Here is a 23,306-nt window from a genome sequence, read left to right as displayed (position 1 = left end):
GAGTTATAAGTAACTTCCGATGCAGTTTACTTAACTCATTCGAGAGCGATTATTTCCAAGACTATAATACTGGTTGCACACCAGATGTGCAATAGTAATAATGAGCAATTATTAGTTATTGTGAGTAAAGTAGTTGTCTATGTAAGAGTTTTGGCAAATATCGTATATAATAAATTAATATAAATGTTGTTATTTAATGAAAAGGAAATAAATGTCTGATAAAAAAATACAAAAGTTACTTATGACTAGATTTAAATATTATTTTGTCTCATTTCTTCTTTACAGTTAGTCTCTTTCTCTCTCTTTTTTTTTTCCCATTTGTTTATTCTTTTCTTTTCATCGTATTTATTTTTACTCGTCTTTACTTTTTGTTTGTTTGTTTGTTTGTATTATTTTTCTTTTCTTTTTTTATTACCGTTGAATAATAATTTTCGAATAAACAGGTTTTCTCGTCGGAGCAACTAATGTAAAATTTCTTTTATTAAATCGAATCGATTTCAATTGTTATCAATGAAATTATTATGGGACGTCTAACAATCACAATTAAACCGGTATCGAAATAATTTCGCATGCGGAAAACGCACGTTAACTCGCATCGATGCGTCTTTCGTTTGAACAATGCAATAATACGGTATAATTTAGGTAGCATTGGTTGCACGGCAATTAACTAACTTCGAGTTTCACAAAATTCCTTTTGTGAGTGTGATATTCATACGCGAAAGTATTATTAACTTTTTATACTCCGTGTTTCATTTTTTTTCTTTTTTTTCTTTATTTTAGTTTCTATTCTCTTGTAAATATTTTTCGAGTAATTACTATTTAACTCGAATAAAAATCTAATGATTTTTCGTAATATTATTTTTCTAGATTTTATTTTGTAAAAGAAAAAAACACACATATATGCGAGAGTTATATAATTTATTATAATTAATATAATTTAAAATGATTAATATGATTAATAATTAATATAATATAATATATATATAATAATGATTAATAATTTTCTAAATCATATTAAACATAATAAACTATATGATTTATTATTAATATTATTTAAAAAAGAATATTATATGAATATTATACTAACATGATTTAAAAAAGAAAAAAAATGTATAACATTTTGGATCAATGTTCGATAGGTCGTAAAAATATGTCGGAATTGTTGTTTACAAAATTGAAGGTTTAGAAAAAGAACAAGATATTTATGATTGTTGATAAAAATCGAAAATAATTCAAAACGAGTGTGCCATAATGTAGGTCAATAAACTTTCTTATATTGATAATTACTTGGTAGTGAACGTAATTAGGACGTTTGTTTGAATGTAAAAGTGTTTATAAAACTAATCAAAATTCACCGAACGTAATACCGCGAAAGTTTAGAACCATTGTCCTAGCCGATGAAAACGCAGAGACAAGTTTCACCAACATTGTCGGCACGTTTCTCTATCTCGCTCTCTCTCTGTTTCTCTTTCTCTCTCTCTCTCTCTCTCTCTCTCTCTCTTTCTCTTTCATTTGATATCCACTTTCACGAATTGTTTACTTTTGAAACAAATACGGGAATAATTATTAATAATCATTCATAATTAATATAGTCGTTTTTTCGTTGCATTAAATTTTATTTATTTATATTTATTTTTAATGTTGAATTTAATAATAAATTTTTAATAAATTAAAATCATTATTCTTCCAATCGACACGAACGTGATTGGCTTGTTAGTTTTTGACTTTTTATTAAAATTATTATCGTTTCTTATAACAATTATCGTTTTATTAATTATCTTGTTAAATATGTTTTTGTGTTTTTTTTTTTTCATCTAATTATTTTCTAATCTAGAATAGAAGAATAGATACTAATTGCCGAATGATAAAGCTCTCATCTTTAATTAGGATTATCATCATCGTAGTATGCATAGACCTATTGTACACGATTAGGTGTGTCGATAATTGCCCGATAATAAGCTTTCATGTTAATCAGCATTATGAGACTATATGTGGCTCGATTTATACATAGTTTAGACGTATGATTGGAAGAACAAAGAGAAACCGACAAAATGGTGATAAATCAGTATATGATTTTAATTATTTCATCGTAAATTTATTCCTATTGCGAGAGAAAATATTTCTGATTTTAGATTTTCTTATATTACTGGTTTACTTTTTTTTTTTCTAAATAAACAAATTAAAATTAACGTTATCATAAGAAAAGTTCCAATAATTTCATTTTAATTATGTCTTTATCACGAAATGGTAAGAAAGAAGAGAAGAGAAAATTCGATTTTAAAAATTAATAATATTAATTTTATTATAACAATGTTTTTGGATTATTTAAATAAATAAAGGACAATTAATGCTTTAAAATGGTGCTTCTATCAAGTCTCTTAAATTTTTCGTTTTAAAGACATGAAAGAAGAAAAGATTAAAGTTTTAAAAATTATTAACAAAATTGATTTTGTTATAACAATATAATTGAATTGTTTAAATAAATGGAGAGTAAATTATGCTTTAAAATGATATTTTGCTCAAGTCTCTACGATTTTCCGTTCCGAAGATATAAGGAAAAAAAGATTTTCATTTATAATTCGTTCAACACCTGTTCGTAGTAATAGTAGTAGTAGTAGTAGTAAGCGTGCGTAAATTCTTGGAATTTATATAGGTCACTGGGTCATTGTTCCACTTTGAATGAAATTATGTAGGTCAGTGTGTCAACGTAAACCTATTTCATATATATAGGAATATCTCGGAAACTAAAAATCGTAGAGACTTGATTAATACACCATTTTAAAGGGAAAAATATTCTCTACGTTTTAAACATATTGTTAATAATTAATTACAAATTTGTTATAAACAATTATATGAAATAAATTCTTTCAAACTATATTCATCCTATTTTGATAGACAAAACATTCGGATCGTGTGATCGATTAATAAAATACGCAAATTGATACAGAGTTACCAACAAAAATGACTTTTTTGTTAAATAAACAATCCACATCTTTAATTTACGTGGGGATATCTTTGGAACTAATAGTCTTAGAGATTTGATAAAAACACTGTATTAAAAGGTAAATTATTCTCGATTTTTTAAACGCATTGTTTATATAATTATTATCATATTGTTATAAACAATTTAATATAAACAAATTCATTTGAAGTTTTTCTCTAGAAATAGAATTCGCGTCAGATTTGATTAATAAAATTGTAATTATGTTTATAAAAACAAGTGAACTTTTTACCAAAAGAACAGTTTTTTTTAGTTTGTTTTTTTGAACATATATAGCTATTAACACGTGTATAACACTTGGAAAACATATCTAAGGAAAGTAAAATAGTTATCGCATTATTCAAAGCAAGCTTCGATGTTAGTATAGTTAGTCACGCGAACGAGATTGTCTTGTCCGCAGTGTAAATCAAAGGCATCGACTTCTAATTGGCCAGTTCACTAGTGCGACTACTCTCTTTCTAACCGCAAACGCTCTTTCAAATGCATCTCATTACCATTTCCAACCAGCGATTTCGTAACCGCACCAATTTCGATCTACAAACGGGAACGAAGGAAATGAAACGGATCGTTAAACGTAACGAGGATTCATTCCTGCCCGTTAACAACATTTTTTTTTCCTTCATTGTTTCTTACTTCGTTTATTTTATTTTATTTTATTTCTTTTTTATTCGTTCAGAATTTTTTCTTCCTCCGATCGATCGTCATTTAAAAAAAGAAAAAAAACGATAAATTTCGACGTAATATTTTGTTCAATCATCATCTTATTTGTCAACGTTGGTAGAACAACAATTCCAAGAATTAATTTACTGTTCATACCGTCACGGTCATAATCATTGTCAATTGTGCTATACGTCACGTGTTCTTTATCGAACTATACTATCTTACATTAGTTAGTATCCACCAAGAGATGTAGATGATCATACTCACACATACGTCACTTTCACGCATTACGTATCACAGTGTATATGGAAGTTCATATATAAGGTGATTCAATTATTATTTGATATGTTATATTAAACGTTAATATTTTTTCAATATAGTTTATATAAAAATTAATTTTCAAAGATAAGATTTCTTATCTTTGATATTAGATATATGATAAGAATTTGATTGAATTATTAGTCTCGATATGAATTTTTATTTTTTCAATAGATTTTATTTATTTAAAATGTATGTTTAATTAAATAAATATTTGTTTCTTTTTGTTTGTAAAAAAATATAAATTTGGATAATTATAATCGAATCACCTCATAGATTCAAATATTTATGTATGTATCATATTTATGAATTATCTATATACAGTGACAAATTGTATTATTGGCATAAATAACAATTACTTTTAATGTGTTTATATATATATATATATTTAAATATTTTAACAAAAATAATTAATAGTTAAAAACAAATGCACACCAAAAAAGATATTAGTTTACTCAATCACCATGCAGTATACTTAAACTTGATATTCGAGAGTTACATGTAAAGTCAATTAAAAATATACATAAAAAGCATAAGTTCTTAATTACAAACTACTTTGAATTAATTTAATTTAATATAAAAAAAAAAACAGAAAAGAACAAAAAATGTTATTATACGTCAAATCAATCTCCAAACAATGTATTCAAATTTAATATTACGACAACAAAATATATATATATATATAAATAAAACAATAAATCATGTATTTAACATATTCACTGAGAAACGATAAATCTTATAATTGAATCTAATAATTTATTTTGTTGAGCACTGTATATACACATACACACAACAAAGAAACAAACAAACACATACATAAAAACTGATCGGTCGACCGTCGTCCTTTTAAAAAATCGTAGATGTCTCGGTATCGGTGTGTTGTTGTACCTCTCTTTAGGGATTCGAAGCTCGTGGTGGAGGTGCGCTCGATACGTGCTTATCCATCGTGAAGTTTCCCTGAGCAGCTACGAGCAACACGTTTCACTGTGGACAGTTTCGTCGCGAAGCTCGTACGACAAAGTCCTACACTTGCTACTATTTCTGTTCCACTTATTACACTTCAAAGAAGACGACACGAAGAATAAGAAGAAAGATCAAGCTAAAAATAATAAGGAGAAGGTGGAAGAAGAAGAGGAAGAGGAGGAGGAGGAGGAGAAGAAGAAGAAAAACAACATTAACGAAGAAGAAGGAGGAGGATATATAACTGGAGAAGTCTTCAGCAGTATTAACAGCAACAGCAGCAGCAGCAGCAGCTTCTTCCTCTTCTTCTTCTTCTACTACTTGTTCTCAAGTTTGAAAAAACTTGGATCAATGAGAAGAAGATCTTGGAAGATGACGTCTCACGAGAATACCACTACTATTAATACGACAAGAAATAGAAATAGATATAATCCGATAAACACATTGTTAACAATTATCGTATTTTGTTTAATCTTGTCAATTAATAAGATCGAAGCTGTCGAAGATAGTAACAATATAGTGATCGGTAACGTGGACAATGACATTAGCAAGGATTACTTCATAGGACCTTGTTTAGTGAACACCAATCAAACCTGTCCAGACGACGAAGTGACGTTCTTTTTATATACTAGAAAAAATTTATTTAAAGGACAACGTATAGTTGTATCAGATACCGATTCGAATTTAGACGACACTAACTTCGATTCTTCTAATCCAACGAAAATCATAGTTCACGGGTATAATTCTGATATGCAATTGAGTAGTTTGATCGATGTTAGAGATGAATATTTGAAAAAGGGCGAATACAATTTGATTGCTATCGATTGGCATAGGTTAGCTATTGGACCATGTTATCCGATAGCTGTTCACAATGTTCAACACGTTGGTGAATGTCTCGCACAATTAATACGAAGATTAGAGTTTCACGGTGCCAAGGATTTACACGTCATTGGGTTCAGTTTGGGCGCACACGTGCCTGCATTCTCAGCTAATTATCTTAAACCTTATCAATTGGACAGGATAACTGGATTGGATCCAGCAATGCCGTTATTCGTAACAGCTAGTGCACAAGACAAATTAGATCCTACAGATGCTAATTTCGTTGACGTTTATCATACTAATGCTTTTATTCAAGGCAAAGTTGAACCGTGCGGTCATATTGATTTTTACATGAACGGTGGTATTAATCAACCCGGTTGTTGGGAAAATCGAAATCCGTTTGGTTGTAATCATCATCGATCTGCAGAATATTTTGCCGAATCCATTAACTCGAATATTGGTTTTTGGGCTTGGCCTTGTCCCGGTTTTTTTTCCTACCTTTTGGGTCTGTGCCCACCAAGATATCCGGCTGTTTTAGCTGGGGATCAAGTTGATAGAAAATATAAAGGATTTCATCTCGTTAAAACTAAATCATCTAGTCCTTATGCGGAAGGAATGTTTATTGTTAATCCTCAGGATGTTAATTATTAAAAAAATACGATTGTTTAGGTTATTTAACACATTTGAAATCGGTAACGCAATTCTATGTAACGTTTCCTTACGTTATTTCAAAATTCTCTATTCAAATGTTACTAACGTAATTCTACGTCATTAAATATTCAATTTTATATTGTTCATTTGATTGTCAAATGATTACTTTAATATTATTATTCTATTTCGTTCAATAATATTGTTTATATTTCAATTAATTCCATATCAAACCAAAAAACGTATCGTTTGAAAAAAACCGATCACGAATGTGTTAATCAATATATATATATATATAATATTTAATTATTAACATATGTGATAATCAATCTCTCGTAAAAATATTCGAGTTAAACGTATATAAAAATATTTTATGTTAATTAAGTTTTATTTATTTATCGATAAAAGAATTTCTCGATTTAGGATTATGTAAACGTGTAAAAAATGGTAAAAATGATAGAAACATCTATATATATATGTGTATGTATGTATGAAAGATATGTTATGTAGGATGATAAACGTTCGATATTCCGTTTAATATTCACGCGTGTGTAATAAATCGTAGAGTACTGGTCAGGATCGTTTTGTGTGTTTATCGTGAGTCTATCTCTTTCTCTCTTATTCATTCTCGTCGAGGGAGAAGAATCTCTCGTTCCAATTGCAGTACCAACAGCAACACCAGCTTTACACAAAACATATATATATATATATATATATATGAATATACGTGTGTACTAGTGAGTGTGTATATCGTAGACACCCGGTAGTGCTAATCGATATAGTGCTCCGACGAGCGTAATAGAACTAGGACGTGTATAACATACACCCAAATAAAATTCTTTATCGATCTTTCCATTCCTATCGAAATGTAGATAAAAGAACGTTACTTCAACGTTATGTATTAAATAAGATAGTTATATACGAGTGATAAGAACGTATGTCGATTAGAATGATTATTTATCTATTCTAGAATTATTTCAATTTATATACATGTTATACCGTTAGAAACCAAAATTAGATAATGTCAAGATTCACATGACCGTTTGGTCTATGTCCGAAATATTAATGCACGTATAAGAAAAAACCTAAATGTTCGATCTTTCATCGACGTTTTTGGCATGTGTTAACAATTCACTATGTGAATCTTGATATTAAACAACTTCCGTCTTTTGCGGTAACATATATATACTGTATACTATAACAAATATACATACTGTAATATAGTATACTGTATACTATATTCTGTATACTGTATACTATATACTGTATACTGTATACTGTATACTATATACTATATACTATATACTGTATACTGTATACTATATACTATATACTGTATACTGTATACTGTATATTATATACTGTATACTATATACTGTATACTGTATACTATATACTGTATACTGTATATTATACTGTAATATATATTATATTGAATCGTTCGGAAAGTAATTTCATTTATACATCGAGACACTTAGTTAATTGTTTTTGTCGATTAGCAAAACTTTACTTTGTACGTATAAAATCAATTGACATTTTATAAACATAGATACGGTTCTGACGTAAATTAACCCTTTCCACTCGTTTTTATCTCAAAAGATGTCATACGCTCGATAATTACAAAATACAGTGATAAATGTGTAAATGAAAATCAACACTAGTATTTAATTGAATTTGTATCTCTTCCCTTGTTATTCAATTTAAATTGTCTTATTGTTTTTTTTTCTTTTTAGTTAAAGTAATTTTCAAATAAAATATTAAAAAACGTTGGGGGAAAAGGGAAACTGATGGTAACAAAATTGGAGTATAATTCGAAAGTGCAAAGGGTTAAAACGTTGAAACGTTATTGCATTTCGATTTGTCGAGTAAGTTTTTTTCGTTTTTGTTTTTTTTCTTCTTTTTCTTCTAAAAAACGACAAATCAAAAAGTCAACATTTTCTGGTCGGATTTATTTCGTTTTATTTTCCGAACGATCTGACGAGACATGATTCGTTTCGTAAGAGTTTAAAAATTGTTAATTCTAACAATAATTATAATACACAATTTGATATTTACTTCGATATAATATTCATTAGTTTATTTAAACGATTTATATTAATTAGATCGAATATATAATATACCCAGTCGATGATACGTGGGAATATAATTAAATAGATACATCTATATCAATAATACGTATAATTAATTAATCGATTTATTATAATTATCCGCAGAGTAATAATAATAATTAGTGACATTAAATCAAATTTAGTATTTCTTTTTTTGTTTTTATATTCACAACAAAAGGTGATGATAAATTAATGAATGACTTTAAATTAGGATTACATTCATTATTTTTAATTACGTCAAGCTGTAATAAATGATCAAAATTATCGAAAATATAATTTCATAATTATTTCAAAATATTTAATTATAATTATAAAAAATATTAATAATAATTCAAAATATTAATTCAATTTAAATAATTGATTCAATCATTATAGTATTGTATTTTCTCTGTTTTTTTTTTTTTCATAAAATTAGAATATTAACATTAAACTTACAATGAGCGGTCAAATAATCGCTTCCTGTAATTTGTAAAAAAATTCGGTAAAAACGCATAAAATGTATATTATTCATTTATAAATAAAAAAAAAAGTATATATTGTTCTATATGAAAATATATGTTTTTTTTTTACCTCACGTAGAAATAGGTATATGCACATTAAATCTCGGTACGTTTAGTGTTAATTAACCCTTTGAGTGCTGAATACTTTTAACTGATATGTTTTATAAAGACAAAATAATTTATCATTAGTGCGACTTTTTCCGTTGATTGATATTATTAACCAAATTCTAATAATAAATTATATAGTTAATAATGAAACGTTTTTGTTTCTTAATACAATTTTCATGTGACAAAACAAAAAACAATAATCAGTATTACAAAACCAATATTATATTTTATTTCACATTAATATTGACAAGCACGTTATATGCGTTGATGATAAACAACGTTGGCAACTTTTTACCAAACGCATATATGCGTCCATACCAGTCAAAAGGTTAAAAATAACAAAACCAACAAATAAAAAGGGGTGATTAGAATTTTCCAAAGGGTCAAAATGATTAGAGATTCGCTATCCCTAATGGTAAAAAATATATTAATCAAATTTGCTTGAGCCCCATGTTTGGATTGTGTCCAAACAATTCGTTAGTTGCCTAACGAGGATCTCGTTACTCGTCACTACGTGATGGTAAGAGGAATGTAAAAAAAAAATACAAAAAAAAAAACATACAGAAAAGGAAAGGAAAGGAAAGAAAAAACAAATGGATATACGGATAGACAGATAGATAGATAGACAGATAGATAGATAGATAGATAGATAGATAAAAAAAAAGATAATCAAAGAGAGGAAGAGAAAGAGGGGGTAGGTGGAGTGGGGGGGGGAGTTTGGATACGTACCGTCGAGTAATCTCTCGTGAAAAATCAATTCTCGTAGCTTTTAAAACCAAAGTCCGTTTCTCTCTCTCTCTCTCTCTCTCTCTATCTCTCTCTCTTTTTCACTCAAACGAAACGAAACGAATGAGAACGAGGGGTGCAACAGGTTGCACTTGATACTAATTTGCGATTGGTCTTTTAATTCGTGACCTTACGTAGCGTTAGAAAGTGGAGTCTCTCATTGAATATTATCCAATGAAATCGATAATAGACAAATTCAAAAAAATCTTTCGTATATGTTGAGCTATGAGGAAAATATTGAATACTCTGTTTTTATATCAATTTCTTTCTTAATTTTCTTCTTTTTTTTTTTGGTCTAATTACTAATAGAAATTATTTCAAATTACAAGCGGGAATTAAATGGGTTCTTGTTGTATTGAAATTTTTTTTTTAATTACTATTTTACACAGAGAGACACGGAAAGATTTTTTTTTTTGTAATCAACCAATTTTGTTATAATTTTGATTTAATTAATATTTTATTTAACGATTATTGTAACGTAATTCAAACATAAAAGTCGAAGTTTTGTTGAAAGAGTTAAGATTGGAAAAATAAGATAAGTTTGAAATAATAAATGAATATTTAACAATCGACCTTATTAATTTTCTTCTTCATGTTCTGTCTTATTTTTCTTATTCTTCTTGTTCTTCTCTTCTAACTTTTACTTCTAATATAATAATAGTAATAATAATAATCGCTCTAAGTTCCATTATCTAAGAAGCTATATTACGATACAAGTAGAATGATGTTAAAAGTTCGGCGCAAATCTTTATTCTTGAAAGTGGTGTTAGTTAAATGAAGATAGCAAATGTGTCGGTGCAAGGTAAGAAAGTTACGTTAAAAGTTTTGCCCTCGTGTCTCGAGTAAAAGAACGAAACATTCACGTTCACGTTCGCGTTTCCGTTGAGATAGAACGAAAAAAAAAAGGAAAGAAAAGAAAAGAAGTAAGATATGAAGATCAAGATAAGATAAAGGAAAAAAGAATAAAAAATTCTTTTTTTGGTTTTTTTTTACTTAAGAAAATAGCTGGAAGATAAATGAAAGTAGAAGAATGTAATAATAAAAAAAAAAGAAAAAAGGAAAGAAAAGAAAAATGAATTACAACAGGTAATGCTAATTTTACTTGAAAAGTTTATTAAACTTTTATAATCGAATATATAATGTTTATTTTTTTTGTTTTATTCTTTTAGTTTTTAATATAAGATAACCAAATGGAAATCGAAAAACTTCAATTATATAATAGTACTGAAATATTTAAATATATTTTAATTCGAATAATATATTTATATAGGGGTGTTGTTATATAAGAGAAAATTAAATGACTTATACAAAATTCGTGTTATATATTTTATAATAGATTTATAAAAACGATCTCTTCGTATCGAATATTTTTCGTAAATTGTATAAACTGGATCATCGTTTGATCAGTTGAATAAAATCTCAAACCCCTTGTATAATTTATCGATCATATCTATATTAAAATATTTCTCGTACATTTTATCAATTATCAAATAACGTTGTAAATCATAAAACGAATATTATAATTTAATGTGTATAATAAGCATATTTCAAAACAAACTATGTAATAACAAAATAAACATATTTCGTTAGAATCATTAATAACATATTTTTCAAATTTTCTAATAAACAATTTTACTTAAACTTTTTAAATACGGTTGATGTATTAACCCGCAGGGGGTAAATTCGAATAGAAGTAAGTATAATAAATATGTATAGCGAGTATAGCTATTTTGCAAAAGTAAGGAAAGCTATTTCCTCATGATAAACGCGTACGGAATGCGAAGATTATTCTCTCTTGCTTTTTTTCTTCTTGTTAACTAGATAGCCTCGAACTTATGCTTAAAATCGATAAAGTTGTTCTGTGGAAATAATAATTGGATGATACAATAGATACATCTTAGCAGATACCAGAAAACCTATCACCTATCTTATTCTTAAGATTTTTTATTTATTGGTTAAACTTTAGAAATGATGTATACCAACTGAAACTTTCCTTTCCTCGTAATCGTTCAATTTGTTTTTAATGATAAATACTGGAGAAATGTAATGTTATATCTTTCTATTATCTAATCTATCATCTAAACTATCATCGATGGTTTGCATGTCGCGATACATGCGTTCGATCAGTATCGGAAAAGTTGAATGTTCCAAATTTACGTCATAGATGTGATCAACTACAATTATCTATATATAATTACTGATTGTAATTATATTATAATATGCATATATATTAGATATGTAAAAGATATGTATTAGAAATGTAAATATATATCATATGTGCGATATATCGGGGAAGAAAATTAGATAGAGAAAAAATAAATAATATAAATTAATTCGTATATATGTGTGTGTGAAATATTCAAAGTTAACATATCCATAAAAAGGGTTAAACATCCTAACGTGAATCTGATTATACAACTTAACGGATTTTCATTCTATTAATTATATTATAAAATAAACTTATTATCTTTTAATAAAAAAAAAAAAATAAATAAATAAATAAATTAATTCGTATATATGTGTGTGTGAAATATTCAAAGTTAACATATCCATAAAAAGGGTTAAGCATCCTGACGTGAATCTGATTATAGAACTTAACGGATTTCCATTCTATTAATTATATTATAAAATAAACTTATTATCTTTTAATAAAAAAAAGAAAATAAATATAATAAATAAATTAACGCGTGACTTTTAATTGGCAACGGCAACGGCAACGATCGAAATTTAATTGGTATTATAATAGGGGATCGTGTAGGATAAATAAATAAATTTAGCGAATAACAATCGGTAACGTGTGTCGATGAGAGAGAGAGAGAGAGAGAGAGAGAGAGTTTGACATAATCGATTATCATTATTGGCCGAAGTGTCGCGTTAGCTGACTATGATCGTCGAATAACAATTATTCCATGTGCAGTAGTAGCCAACGTAGTGCGTAATTACGAATAAGCTCATTACCGGTTGAACACTCATTATCCGATTGTCCGTTCTGTACTATCGGCTTCTACTCTCTGTCGTTATAGGATTAAATTCGAGTTTAACCTATTCAAACATATTAAATACCCTAACGTATTAAACTATTTTATTTTATTTCCATGATGTTATTGACAACAAAATTTTTTATTTCGATAAAATTAATATACGTAAACTATTTTTTTCTTTTTTCTTTTAAAACGAATTACCAAAATTCGTATTAGATAAACGCGACGAACGATTGAGTTTAACTATTCGTATTTTTACTCAACCGTGATACCTTTTCTTTTCATATTTGTAAATTTTTTTATTCAAAAAATCGTTATAAAAAAAAACAATTCACTCGTCTTCCGCAAGATTTATCCCCCGTTAAATATTACAATTATTTTTTCGACAAAAGAATTCTTAAAAAACGACGAAGTATTTAAACAAAAATTCAGACAAATTTGGAGGGAAAATGAATTTTATGAAGAAATTTATTATAGGTGCGTAGTATTATGGTTGAGCTTTTTAAAAAGAACAAAGAAAAATGGTTTGTCTTAAATCCCATCTTTAAAAAGGATAATTACTTTAAAGATCAAAAATGGATGAACACTTGAATGTTCGGGGGGTGGGAGAAATTATCGTTCAATTAACAAATTTGTTTAGATTTTGTACATCTCGTTACATATCTTGTTACATATTGTTACATAAAGAAACCTCGAACTGACGAACGTTGTTTCATTATTTTTATTAACTTATTTTTACACATCGAATCACCCATCCAACCCCTCTTCGTTCGATCGTATCAATCCGTCTTGTTCGAACTATACGACATTTCAAATCTATTTATTATTAGAAGCTTGAAATAAATTTTCCAATAGAATTTAACTAGATCGAATATTTTGACCGAACGTTGACTTTTCATCATTTCTTTACCAGTTTTATATTTTTTCTTTTCTTTTTCATTATTTCCTCTTTCAACCCGTGGGTCCCGAAAATTTTCTAGAAAAATATTTTTTCCGTCTGTCTAACCGGGTTCCAAATTTTTTTCGCGTATTCGTTGCTCTTCCCATGCAATCCCCTAAAAGCTGCTTACGAAGAGAGAGAGACACACACACACATACAGAAAGAGAGAGAGAGAGAGAGAAAGACGGAAATGCTGGGCTGTGTTGTAACTCAGATGCAACTCAGATGCAAGGATTCCGGAAAACACGATCTCACGGTAGGTCGGTTCATACATATTCCGATCTATACGTCTACCCCCTCCCCCTCTTACCCCTACCTTTCCACCCCTTCTTCTTATCCTCTTCCACCCACTAACCTATCCATCCTCTCACCCTCTAACCAACCCCTTTTCCATCCCTTCTTCTTTTCCTCTTTTCTTCCACCCATCATCCGAACCCCCTCCTCCTCCCCACCCCCCAGCCCTTGGTTCGTCTATCTTTTCTTCCTATCATTCTTTCTCATCTTTCTTTTCTCGTGACATTCTTCCGTAAAATCCACTTTTGGTGGGAGAAAGAAAACGAACACACGATATGTCGCGATACGCGACTTGCACGAATCAGAGAGTCACGTTTTCTTCCTGTCCTACAAAGAAAGAGACTTCCTTCTTTCCCATTCTTATAGTCGCGTTGAGAGGGGGGAGGGGAATCGTGTTGAGTCGGTGAAGGAGTAGGAGGACATTTGGGGAGATGGAGGGTGGTGGTAGGTTGGGGTTGGTAAGAAAGACGACGAGTACGTTCGAAAATTCAAGACTACACGTTAAGGGTTGGGGAGGGGGGAGAGAGTTAGGAATATAAGCCGTTGGATGCTGATATTTTCGTAGATTTATCTTACGAACGACAACGTGCGTTGTCAAATAAGAAAATCGATAATATTTTTTGGATCCTTCGATTTAATATGTTATTCGTTTCGTTTATATAATTTTTGTCTTGTTTATTTATTTATTTATTTATTTATATGTTAATGATTGTTTTTATTGTATTCATTCATTCCGTTTCTTTTCTTTTTTTTTTTTTTTTAAATAAAATCTCATTCGTAAAAAAGATTTCATATTTGAATAATAATTATAATTTTAATTAATTCTATGCAATATTATAGTTTATTTCTTTGACTCCATTTTAAAGAAAATGAATTTTTCTTTTGGAACTTTTAGAACATAATAAATATAGTATTCATTAAACAATAGTTTTATTCAAAAAAAATGTATACGTGCTTTGTTTCTCAGTACCATTACGTATAATTTAATAAAAAATATCTCTTACTTTAAATAAATATAATTAATTATAAATATTAGAATTTTTTAATAGGATATATTAAAAATGAATCGACAGAGAAGAAATTGAAGTAATAATTATAATGCAGAAAAGATTAAATAATTAAATTAATCAACCTAACAAAATCATACAAATGTATTGTATATATGTAATTATTTATTATATATTACATATATATATATGATACAATTGTAAATCACAATTTACTAATAACAACGTCAGTTTATATATACATGTAATAGAGATGTTTTATATAAAATCGTATACCCAGTAAAATAAAATATTACAAACACGTACGCAACGAGGAGAAGCTTTCCTTGATATTCTCCTGTAAGGTTTTACTCGTAGTTTCGAAGGATGTTGAATAAGGTCGAAAGTTTACATAACGGTGTAAGATAACGGGGGTGGGTAGTCTTTTAATATATATATATAATACTATAGACAGTAAGTACTTGTAATAGTAGTAGTAGTAGTAGTAGTAGTAGTAGTAGTAGTAGTGGTGGTTTCTACTTCAAGAACGCTTGTCATTTCATTGGTTCACGTTCCTCGCGTAGATTTTCCTTGTAACACTGGAATTTGTTCGCACCAAAAAATCGTACCACGTTAAACACATTCTCTCTCTCTCTCTCTTCCACCTTCTCTCCCCCATTCCTTCTCTTTTTCTCTCGTTCGTTGCAACGAAGATTTTCTTACAGACCAGAAAAAATCTATTGAAACTGGATTTTTTCTAACCCTTTCTATTTGTTTTACATTTATTTATTTAAGTATTTTTTTTCGACAATATTCATAACCAACATTTCGTGTATATGTCCGTTTGTGTGCATGTGTGTGTGTGTGTGTATTTTATTTAACCAACGAAATAAATACGTGTAAAAAAAGATATTTCTCTTTTTTTATGTTTTATCTGATAATTAACTTTCTTCGAATTCGTAGTTACATTAAATTCATTCCAAAATAGAAATTGTTTTCCTTTCTTCTTTGGAATTAATGATAAGGTGAAAAAGAAATCATAAACTTGCCGCTCTCGTCCAGATTTAAAACAAATAATAAGAGAAAATAATAATAATGGTTACTCATTTCGTATTCGATTCTTCGATTTTTTTTTTTTTATACGAGGTAAAATCCTGACTGGAATATAATTGAATCGATAATCGGTTCACGTTTTTCTTTTTCTTTTTCTTACAATTATATTTGTATCTTCTAATAATAATCTTTACAGTTCTTTAAACTTGTGATAGAAACTATATCTCTTATAATTCGTTCTATTTTTGTGTGTAATTTATTTTGTATTCTTTATTTTAAAAAAAATTAATATAAAGAGACAAAATAAACGAATAATAAATCGTATAATTATTATTGAAATAAATAAATCAACATTTTATCAGTTATATTTATATCAAATGTATTTCATTAAAAACGTATCCTACGAAAAAAAATCATTATCGATGAGTACAACAATAGTTCCTCCGTTTACGGATCGAGTCCAGTCGGGGGACAAAATTTTTTTTTGCCTTTTTTTTTTTTTTGTTTAAATAATAATGTATCATCGAGGGGGAGGGGAGGGGGAAATGAATTATCGATGATAATGGTGACGTGACAAAACTGATGTGTCTTACGGCATTTCAGTGCAACAGATGTACGGATCGAACGGAGCGAGCGCAGGTCTGCCAGTGGGCATGACCACGTTGAAGGCCTCGTCAGGAACTCTGAGCCCCCTCGGGAACTTCAGCTCGGGATTAGGACACGGGCTAACGGGGGCTACGACCCTCCCACGGCCGGGAAACTGGCTGCGCCCTGCGGGCCTCAGGCTCGGGCACAGCGAGGCCCGGGTCCGCCTCTACTGCCAGGCAAAGTGAGGAGCCACGGTTCCGATAGGTATTTATTTATTTATTTATTTATTTCATATATCTTTCTCTCTCTCTCTCTCTTCTACGTTTTTCTAATTTTTTATTTTTATTATTATTTATATATACGCATAACTTGGACCGTTTATTTTGAAAATGTTTTGTATGTTGTTGTAAGTATATTTTTGACGAGATATTACACAATTTATGATTCATTTTGTTACGTCCTAACATAATAAATAGTATGGTCAATTTTTCGTCAAATTAGGAAATTTTTAGCAAGGATGGTGAACCTATAACCTGCAGTCCAGACACTGACCCACTCATCGATTTTGCTAAACTTTAATTTTCAGACGGAGTAAGATTTTTCTTCTCCTTTTTTTTTCTTTTTTTTGGCTTCTTAGTTCCCAAAGTTGATCCGTCTCCTCTCCCCCCTTCCAAGGTCATCTCGCTCAATTACTGATGAGATTTGTGACAATTAAAAGGGTAAGAGGGTAGTTATTAGTAGGAAATTGATTGATTATGAAAGTGGTGCAAGTTAATAGTAATGTAAATAATTTTCTTGAAATAACAAAAATGGATTTACACTATTTTCAAAATAAACGGTCCATTTGTCCAATACGATCCTATACATATTAAGAGTTTTTTTTTTATTTGAATTTAATTTGGAGAAAAGTTGGTACGAACTTTACGGATAATTTAATATTTTTATAAGATTGTAGTCGATAACGAAAAAACTAAAAGTTTTAATTACGCGTCTGCATTTTTTAGAAGATAATTATTATGATTATATTGAGTAGATTTTATAAGTATAATAAATAGTATTATATGCATAATAATATTATATATAAAATATAACATTAGATGTATCCAATATTTTTTATAAATTGTTCAAAGTTTCAATATTGTAATTAGAGATAAAATTTGTTGTTAAAAAATTTTGGAAACCATAAGAAATAAATTTGTATAATCGCTGTGAGAACTATTATTAATATTAAATGAATCCGAGATCCCGATTTAATATTTAAGAAAAAAAAAAACATATCAGAGATAATTAAAGATAAGGATTTATTATAAACAATATCGAAACGAGGAAGATAAATTTGTTTAATCAATTTGCCAGCTTTTTATATAAACCAAATTAATAACAACAATGTATTAAAAAAATTTTAAACGAATATATTAAGTGATTATAAAAATCATTGTTAAGATTTTTATTAGACAAATTATTAACAAGCTAATTTTGAAATGAAATAATGCTCAGTATGTGATATTAAATAGAGTGATTCTAACGTATGTAATTTAAAATAATTAACACTTTTGGTATTCTCGTAATATTCACATTTGAAAGTTGACGTATGTAAAAAAAAAAAGAAAAAAGAGAAAAGAAAAAAGAAAAAGAAAGAGAGAGAGAGAGGAGAGAGGTAAATTTTCCTAAACGTAAAGCAGTAAAGTAAAAACGATGAAAAGTACACGTTAATATTAGTTCGACAATTTTGGGTTCCCTCTTCCCTTATTTAATTAACGAGAGTATACTTCTTTCCTCTCTCTCTCTCTCTCTCTCTATCTCTCTATTACTCTGACTTTATCGAAAAATTTAACCTCCTTTTAGTCATCTCATTTCGTAAATGTATTTTCCTCTCTCTTTTCACAGTGACATCTCCTCCAGCCAAAAGGACGAATGGTTTGTGTAGGTGAGTAAAAAGGATTTATGCTTATTATTATAATACCATATAAAAAACAGAAAAAAAAAATATATATATATATATAATTATAAAATTACCGTCACTTTTTTGTGTATCACTTCTTATAATTCTTTCTTTTTTCTTCTTTTCTTTTTTTCTGATACAAGAACTTTTATAATAAAATCAAATCAAACATTAAAAAAATAATCTTTCACCTTTCATAATATGTTCCTATCTCAAATATATATTTAAATAAAAAAAATATATATTTATATAAAAAAATATACGTAAAATAAAACGTTTAAATAAAACGTATAAAATAAATAATAATTAAATGTGAACTATTTCGTTCCGTCATTTTTTTTTTTTATAAATATTAACTTCTCAATATATTTAAACGTTCAATAAATCATTTGATTAGAATCAAAATTGTTTGCAATCGGTTTATACGTGGCTTACAATTGTTTATCGATTATCTTTATTTAATATAATTAATAGCAACAAAAAATTAAGTAGATTTAATCCTTTATGGAGCAAGAACGTTAATTGTGATTATTTTTTAATAACATATGTATGTAAAAATAATATACATTTTTTACTATGTATAATATATATACAGGGTGTCCCATTTAAATGGATATATATATATATATATATATGTTTTTTTTTTCATTCAAAAGTCATCTAGCCGCTTTTGATAGATTTTTAAGTACGATTAGTTTGTAAAATTAATAATAAATTATAAATATATAATAAATTATATTATATATATAATATTATATGTATATTTATATACATATATAAATTCCAAATAATAATACAATATAATTAATAATAATAAATGTTTATTTTTCAGAGGCAGGCCTGGACCAGAGCCCGCAGGGTGCAAAAGGAGCGGTGGTGCCCTCACCGCTTCCCCCATAAAAAGAATAATACGAGAGATGAAGTTTGATTAAATTCGTCGTCTCCTCTTCCGTCTTAACGATCTAACATTAAAACGCATTTTTATCAGTCGTGCATGTGTTATCAGACGTGGCGTACATCGAAACGCAACAAAGGAAAAAAAAACCAACAACAATAATTGAAAAGAATTCCTACCATCGATCCAAAAAGGAACAAAATTTTTATTTTTTTTTACTATTATTATTATTATTATTATTATTATTATCATTTTTTGTTTTTTTTAAGAAAACCTCCGAAGTATTCAAGGAGAAAAAGAAATAGAAGAGGAAACAAAAAATTCTCCCATAACGAAAAAAAGAGGATCCATTATTATTGTCTTTTTTTTTTTCGATGTGTGTAAAGTAAAAAAAGATAATAGGAAAAAGAAACCTTCGAAGTGTTCGCACGTTAAAAAAAAGAAAGAAGAGGAAAGGGTAGAAAAAGAAACACACACACACACATACACACCCACCTACACTTATACCCATAAAACTGGAAGAAGAATTCGTATGGAATTTTCTTTTTATTATCTTTTTTTTCCGATAATAAGTTTTTAAAAAAAAAAAACAACAACCACAAGAAAGAAATGGGCATCGACAACAGGAAGGAAGGAAGGATATTTTGGAAAGGATTACGTGAGAAATTTATAATAGAAAAAATCAAGGATGATGATAATGATGACGATGATGACTACGATGATGATAATAATAATAATAATTTTGAATAATGATTTTGCTGCTGGCTTGGCGTCGAAGTTATATACGCGTGATGAGACATAATTGCAAAGGGGGAAAAAACAAAATAATAATCGAAATGCAATTAAATTCGGATAGTAGTAATACAATGAATCCTTATCGTTTGTATAAGGAACGAATGCACACGTGTAGTATGTATGTGTGTATTGGTATGCACGGTTTGTATGTATGAATTGACCATGCTCGACGAAACGACGAAATCTTAAACTTCTTTTTTTCTCTAATTTATTTTTCTTTTCTTTTTATTTAGATGAACAGTAGTACACGAAAAACACACAGAATTAAAGCAAGCAAGAAGAGATTCGATTGTTGCACTTTGCAGTAGTTTCTTTAAATTTGTGTCGTATGGGATGGAATATGCGAAAGATTATTCGTTTCTTTTTTTTTTGCTCCCTCCCCCCCTCTTTATGTTCGATTTTTTTTCTTTTTTTTTCCCCCACTACATTTTCTTTCACGTGTTTTGTGTATTTTTTGTTTTGTTACCAAAGTCTAATCATGTAAACCCAGGTGTTTTCTGTGTGTGTGTATTTTGTGAAATAGTAGAAGAAGATACGCAATTAAATATCATACACACACACATACATATATATATACATATACATACGTATTGTATATACACAAATGAACATTGATGGCATTTCATTTCCCCTTCTCATTCTACTCCTCTTTTTCCATGACGATGATGGTGTCGTATTGGTGAATGTCAATGTAAATGTAGATGTGGTCGCGATTTTTCGTGAAAAATATACACGTTACATTACTATGACATTTTTCTGTTCAATATATTACACACACATATATATATATGCATACATATATATAAATATAAATATCGTATATATCTTAGAAACATGTGATGTGTTTTACGATCAGTTACATGCACACATTCATACATTCATATATATATATATTCATGCATAAATCCATGTATACATACATAAATACATAAATACATATCTATACATGCATAGATATTACATAATATGGAAATAATTTATGCATATCTCTCTATCTACTATGTGCATATCATAAAAATATATCATAAACGTTACACACACACACACACATATACTGGGATATGATAGATAGATTCATGCGAATTTATCTCGCCAATTTCTCGACAGAATATCTGTATATGTATACGTATGTATTGTGTGTGAGAAAGAGAGAGAGAGAGAGAAAGAGAGAGAAAAGAAATCATATCGACGATCGAGAGATTTTCGAAAGGGGGTGGTGTTGGTGGGGGATTCGATGGATTTTCCGATAAATCGCACGCCCACGGGACACGTTCGCATATTTACAACGTTCTTGCAAAAAGAAATAATACTCGGATAAAAAGGATGATAAATAATGACAAATATTTAATAAATATACACGAAAAAATAAATAAATAAATAAATATTCTATATATATATATAATTTGCAAGGAATACATGACGATAAAATTTAAAAAAAAAAACAAGAAAATAAAAGCAAATACGAAGTAAAAGAAAATTACTTGCAATTGTTGTTGTCGTAGATTTAAAAAAAAAAAAAAAGGAAAGATAAAAAAGAAAAATGTAATGAAAAATTTGATCATCGAATCTCGAACGTTTATATTCTTTTTTCTCTTACCTCCTCCTCCTCTTTCCCTCTACGATCATCGTCATCGTCGTCGTTTCCCTCACCACCACTGCCTCCCTCACCAATCCCCTATTCGCGAATGAAAAAAATAACAAGGACCTTTAAAGTAATGCTTTTTTCAATTACTTTCGTTCCATTTGATTATTAATTGAAATTTTGTTTAATTACAAAACTACAACTCTTGACTAACTGACTAATTAACTAACTAACTAACTAACAAACACTGCCTGTTCGGGTGAGGACAATAAAAATGAGATGGATCTCGTTTGATTGACGAGCGAATTCAATTAATAATAGATGATCATTTTATTTTTTTACTTTTTATTTTTATTTGTATTTATTTATAAATTAATTTTCGATCACAATCAGGCTAGTTTAATTTAATGCTAACGTTTATTTTCTTTTCTTTTTTTTCTTCTCCTTTTTTTTTCCTCAATTAAATTTGATAGTTGTAATCGTAATTGTAATATAGTTTTGATCTACATTTACACTAAACAGCCAGCCAGCCAATCAGCCAATTGAGCTTTTGGTAACGTCTTCGTAAATTAAGACGAATATGCTAATAATAATGATAATAATTATTTAAAGAAAAATGTTTAATAATAATATCAAGTATACATGTGTAGAAAGAATTACAATGGGAAAGAAAGTAAGAAAGAAAAACACAAAGAGAGAAAGAATGAGAATAAAAAGTAAGATAATTAAAGGGATGAAAAATGACAATGATTAGAAGAAGAAAAAAAATCAGATAAAACGAAACTATTAGGTAATTCGTATGGAATGAGAAAAGAAATGTTTGAAGAAGGAAATAATTGTAAGAAAGAATGTGTAGAGAGGGGTGGGTTGGGGTAGGGGGGGTGAGAATGGAATGAAAAATGGAACGGAAAATGAAATGTGAAACTTAATGTTTCAGAAAAAAAAATATAATAAGAAATAATCTAACATAAGAGAGAGAAAGAGAAAGAGAGTTGGGGGTGGGATGAGATAAGGTATGAAGGAGAGGGGAGAAAGAGATAAATAAATATGATAGATTATCGATATAAAAAGAAAAAAAGAAAAATGAATATGACGAAATTCGTATCGTTGCAAAAAACAAGATTTAAATCGATTCGATCTCCTCCCTAATTTGAATATTTTTATTAATCAATGTAAGATGAATTATATTGTTCGTAAAATATTATTTGTTACGAGTCGTTGAGAAGGATAATAATAGAGCAAAGTTGGATGAATGCGATTGGTAGACACAATGATTTAACACTAAACTTATCGACACTTCGTGTATACTTATTCCTATCGTGAGTGGTCAAATGAATCCCTA

At 28.5% G+C, this 23,306-nt stretch overlaps 1 protein-coding gene and 1 long non-coding RNA gene across 3 annotated transcripts in view; both read left to right on the top strand.

The window, feature by feature from the left end:
- LOC122518047 overlaps positions 1 to 6,982 on the top strand; it is a 151,283-nt gene extending 144,301 nt beyond the window's left edge. For both annotated transcript variants that reach the window (XM_043636717.1, XM_043636725.1), the window contains exon 6: positions 4,878 to 6,982. In XM_043636717.1, coding sequence (XP_043492652.1) covers positions 4,878 to 6,409 — 1,532 coding nt within the window. In that variant the 3' untranslated portion in view covers positions 6,410 to 6,982. The remainder of the gene's footprint in view (positions 1 to 4,877) is intronic.
- An 11,206-nt stretch (positions 6,983 to 18,188) lies between these two features.
- Positions 18,189 to 19,589, top strand: LOC122518069. Its single transcript, XR_006303969.1, has 2 exons — positions 18,189 to 18,677; positions 19,525 to 19,589. It is a non-coding gene; the product is annotated as an uncharacterized LOC122518069 (long non-coding RNA).
- The last annotated feature ends 3,717 nt before the right edge of the window (positions 19,590 to 23,306 follow it).

Source organism: Polistes fuscatus, unplaced genomic scaffold (genome assembly GCF_010416935.1).
Source record: "Polistes fuscatus isolate 324 unplaced genomic scaffold, CU_Pfus_HIC Scaffold1, whole genome shotgun sequence".
Lineage (NCBI taxonomy): Eukaryota > Metazoa > Arthropoda > Insecta > Hymenoptera > Vespidae > Polistes > Polistes fuscatus.
Note: the sequence above shows the minus strand (reverse complement) of the source record. Positions and strands in the feature narration are given on the sequence as shown.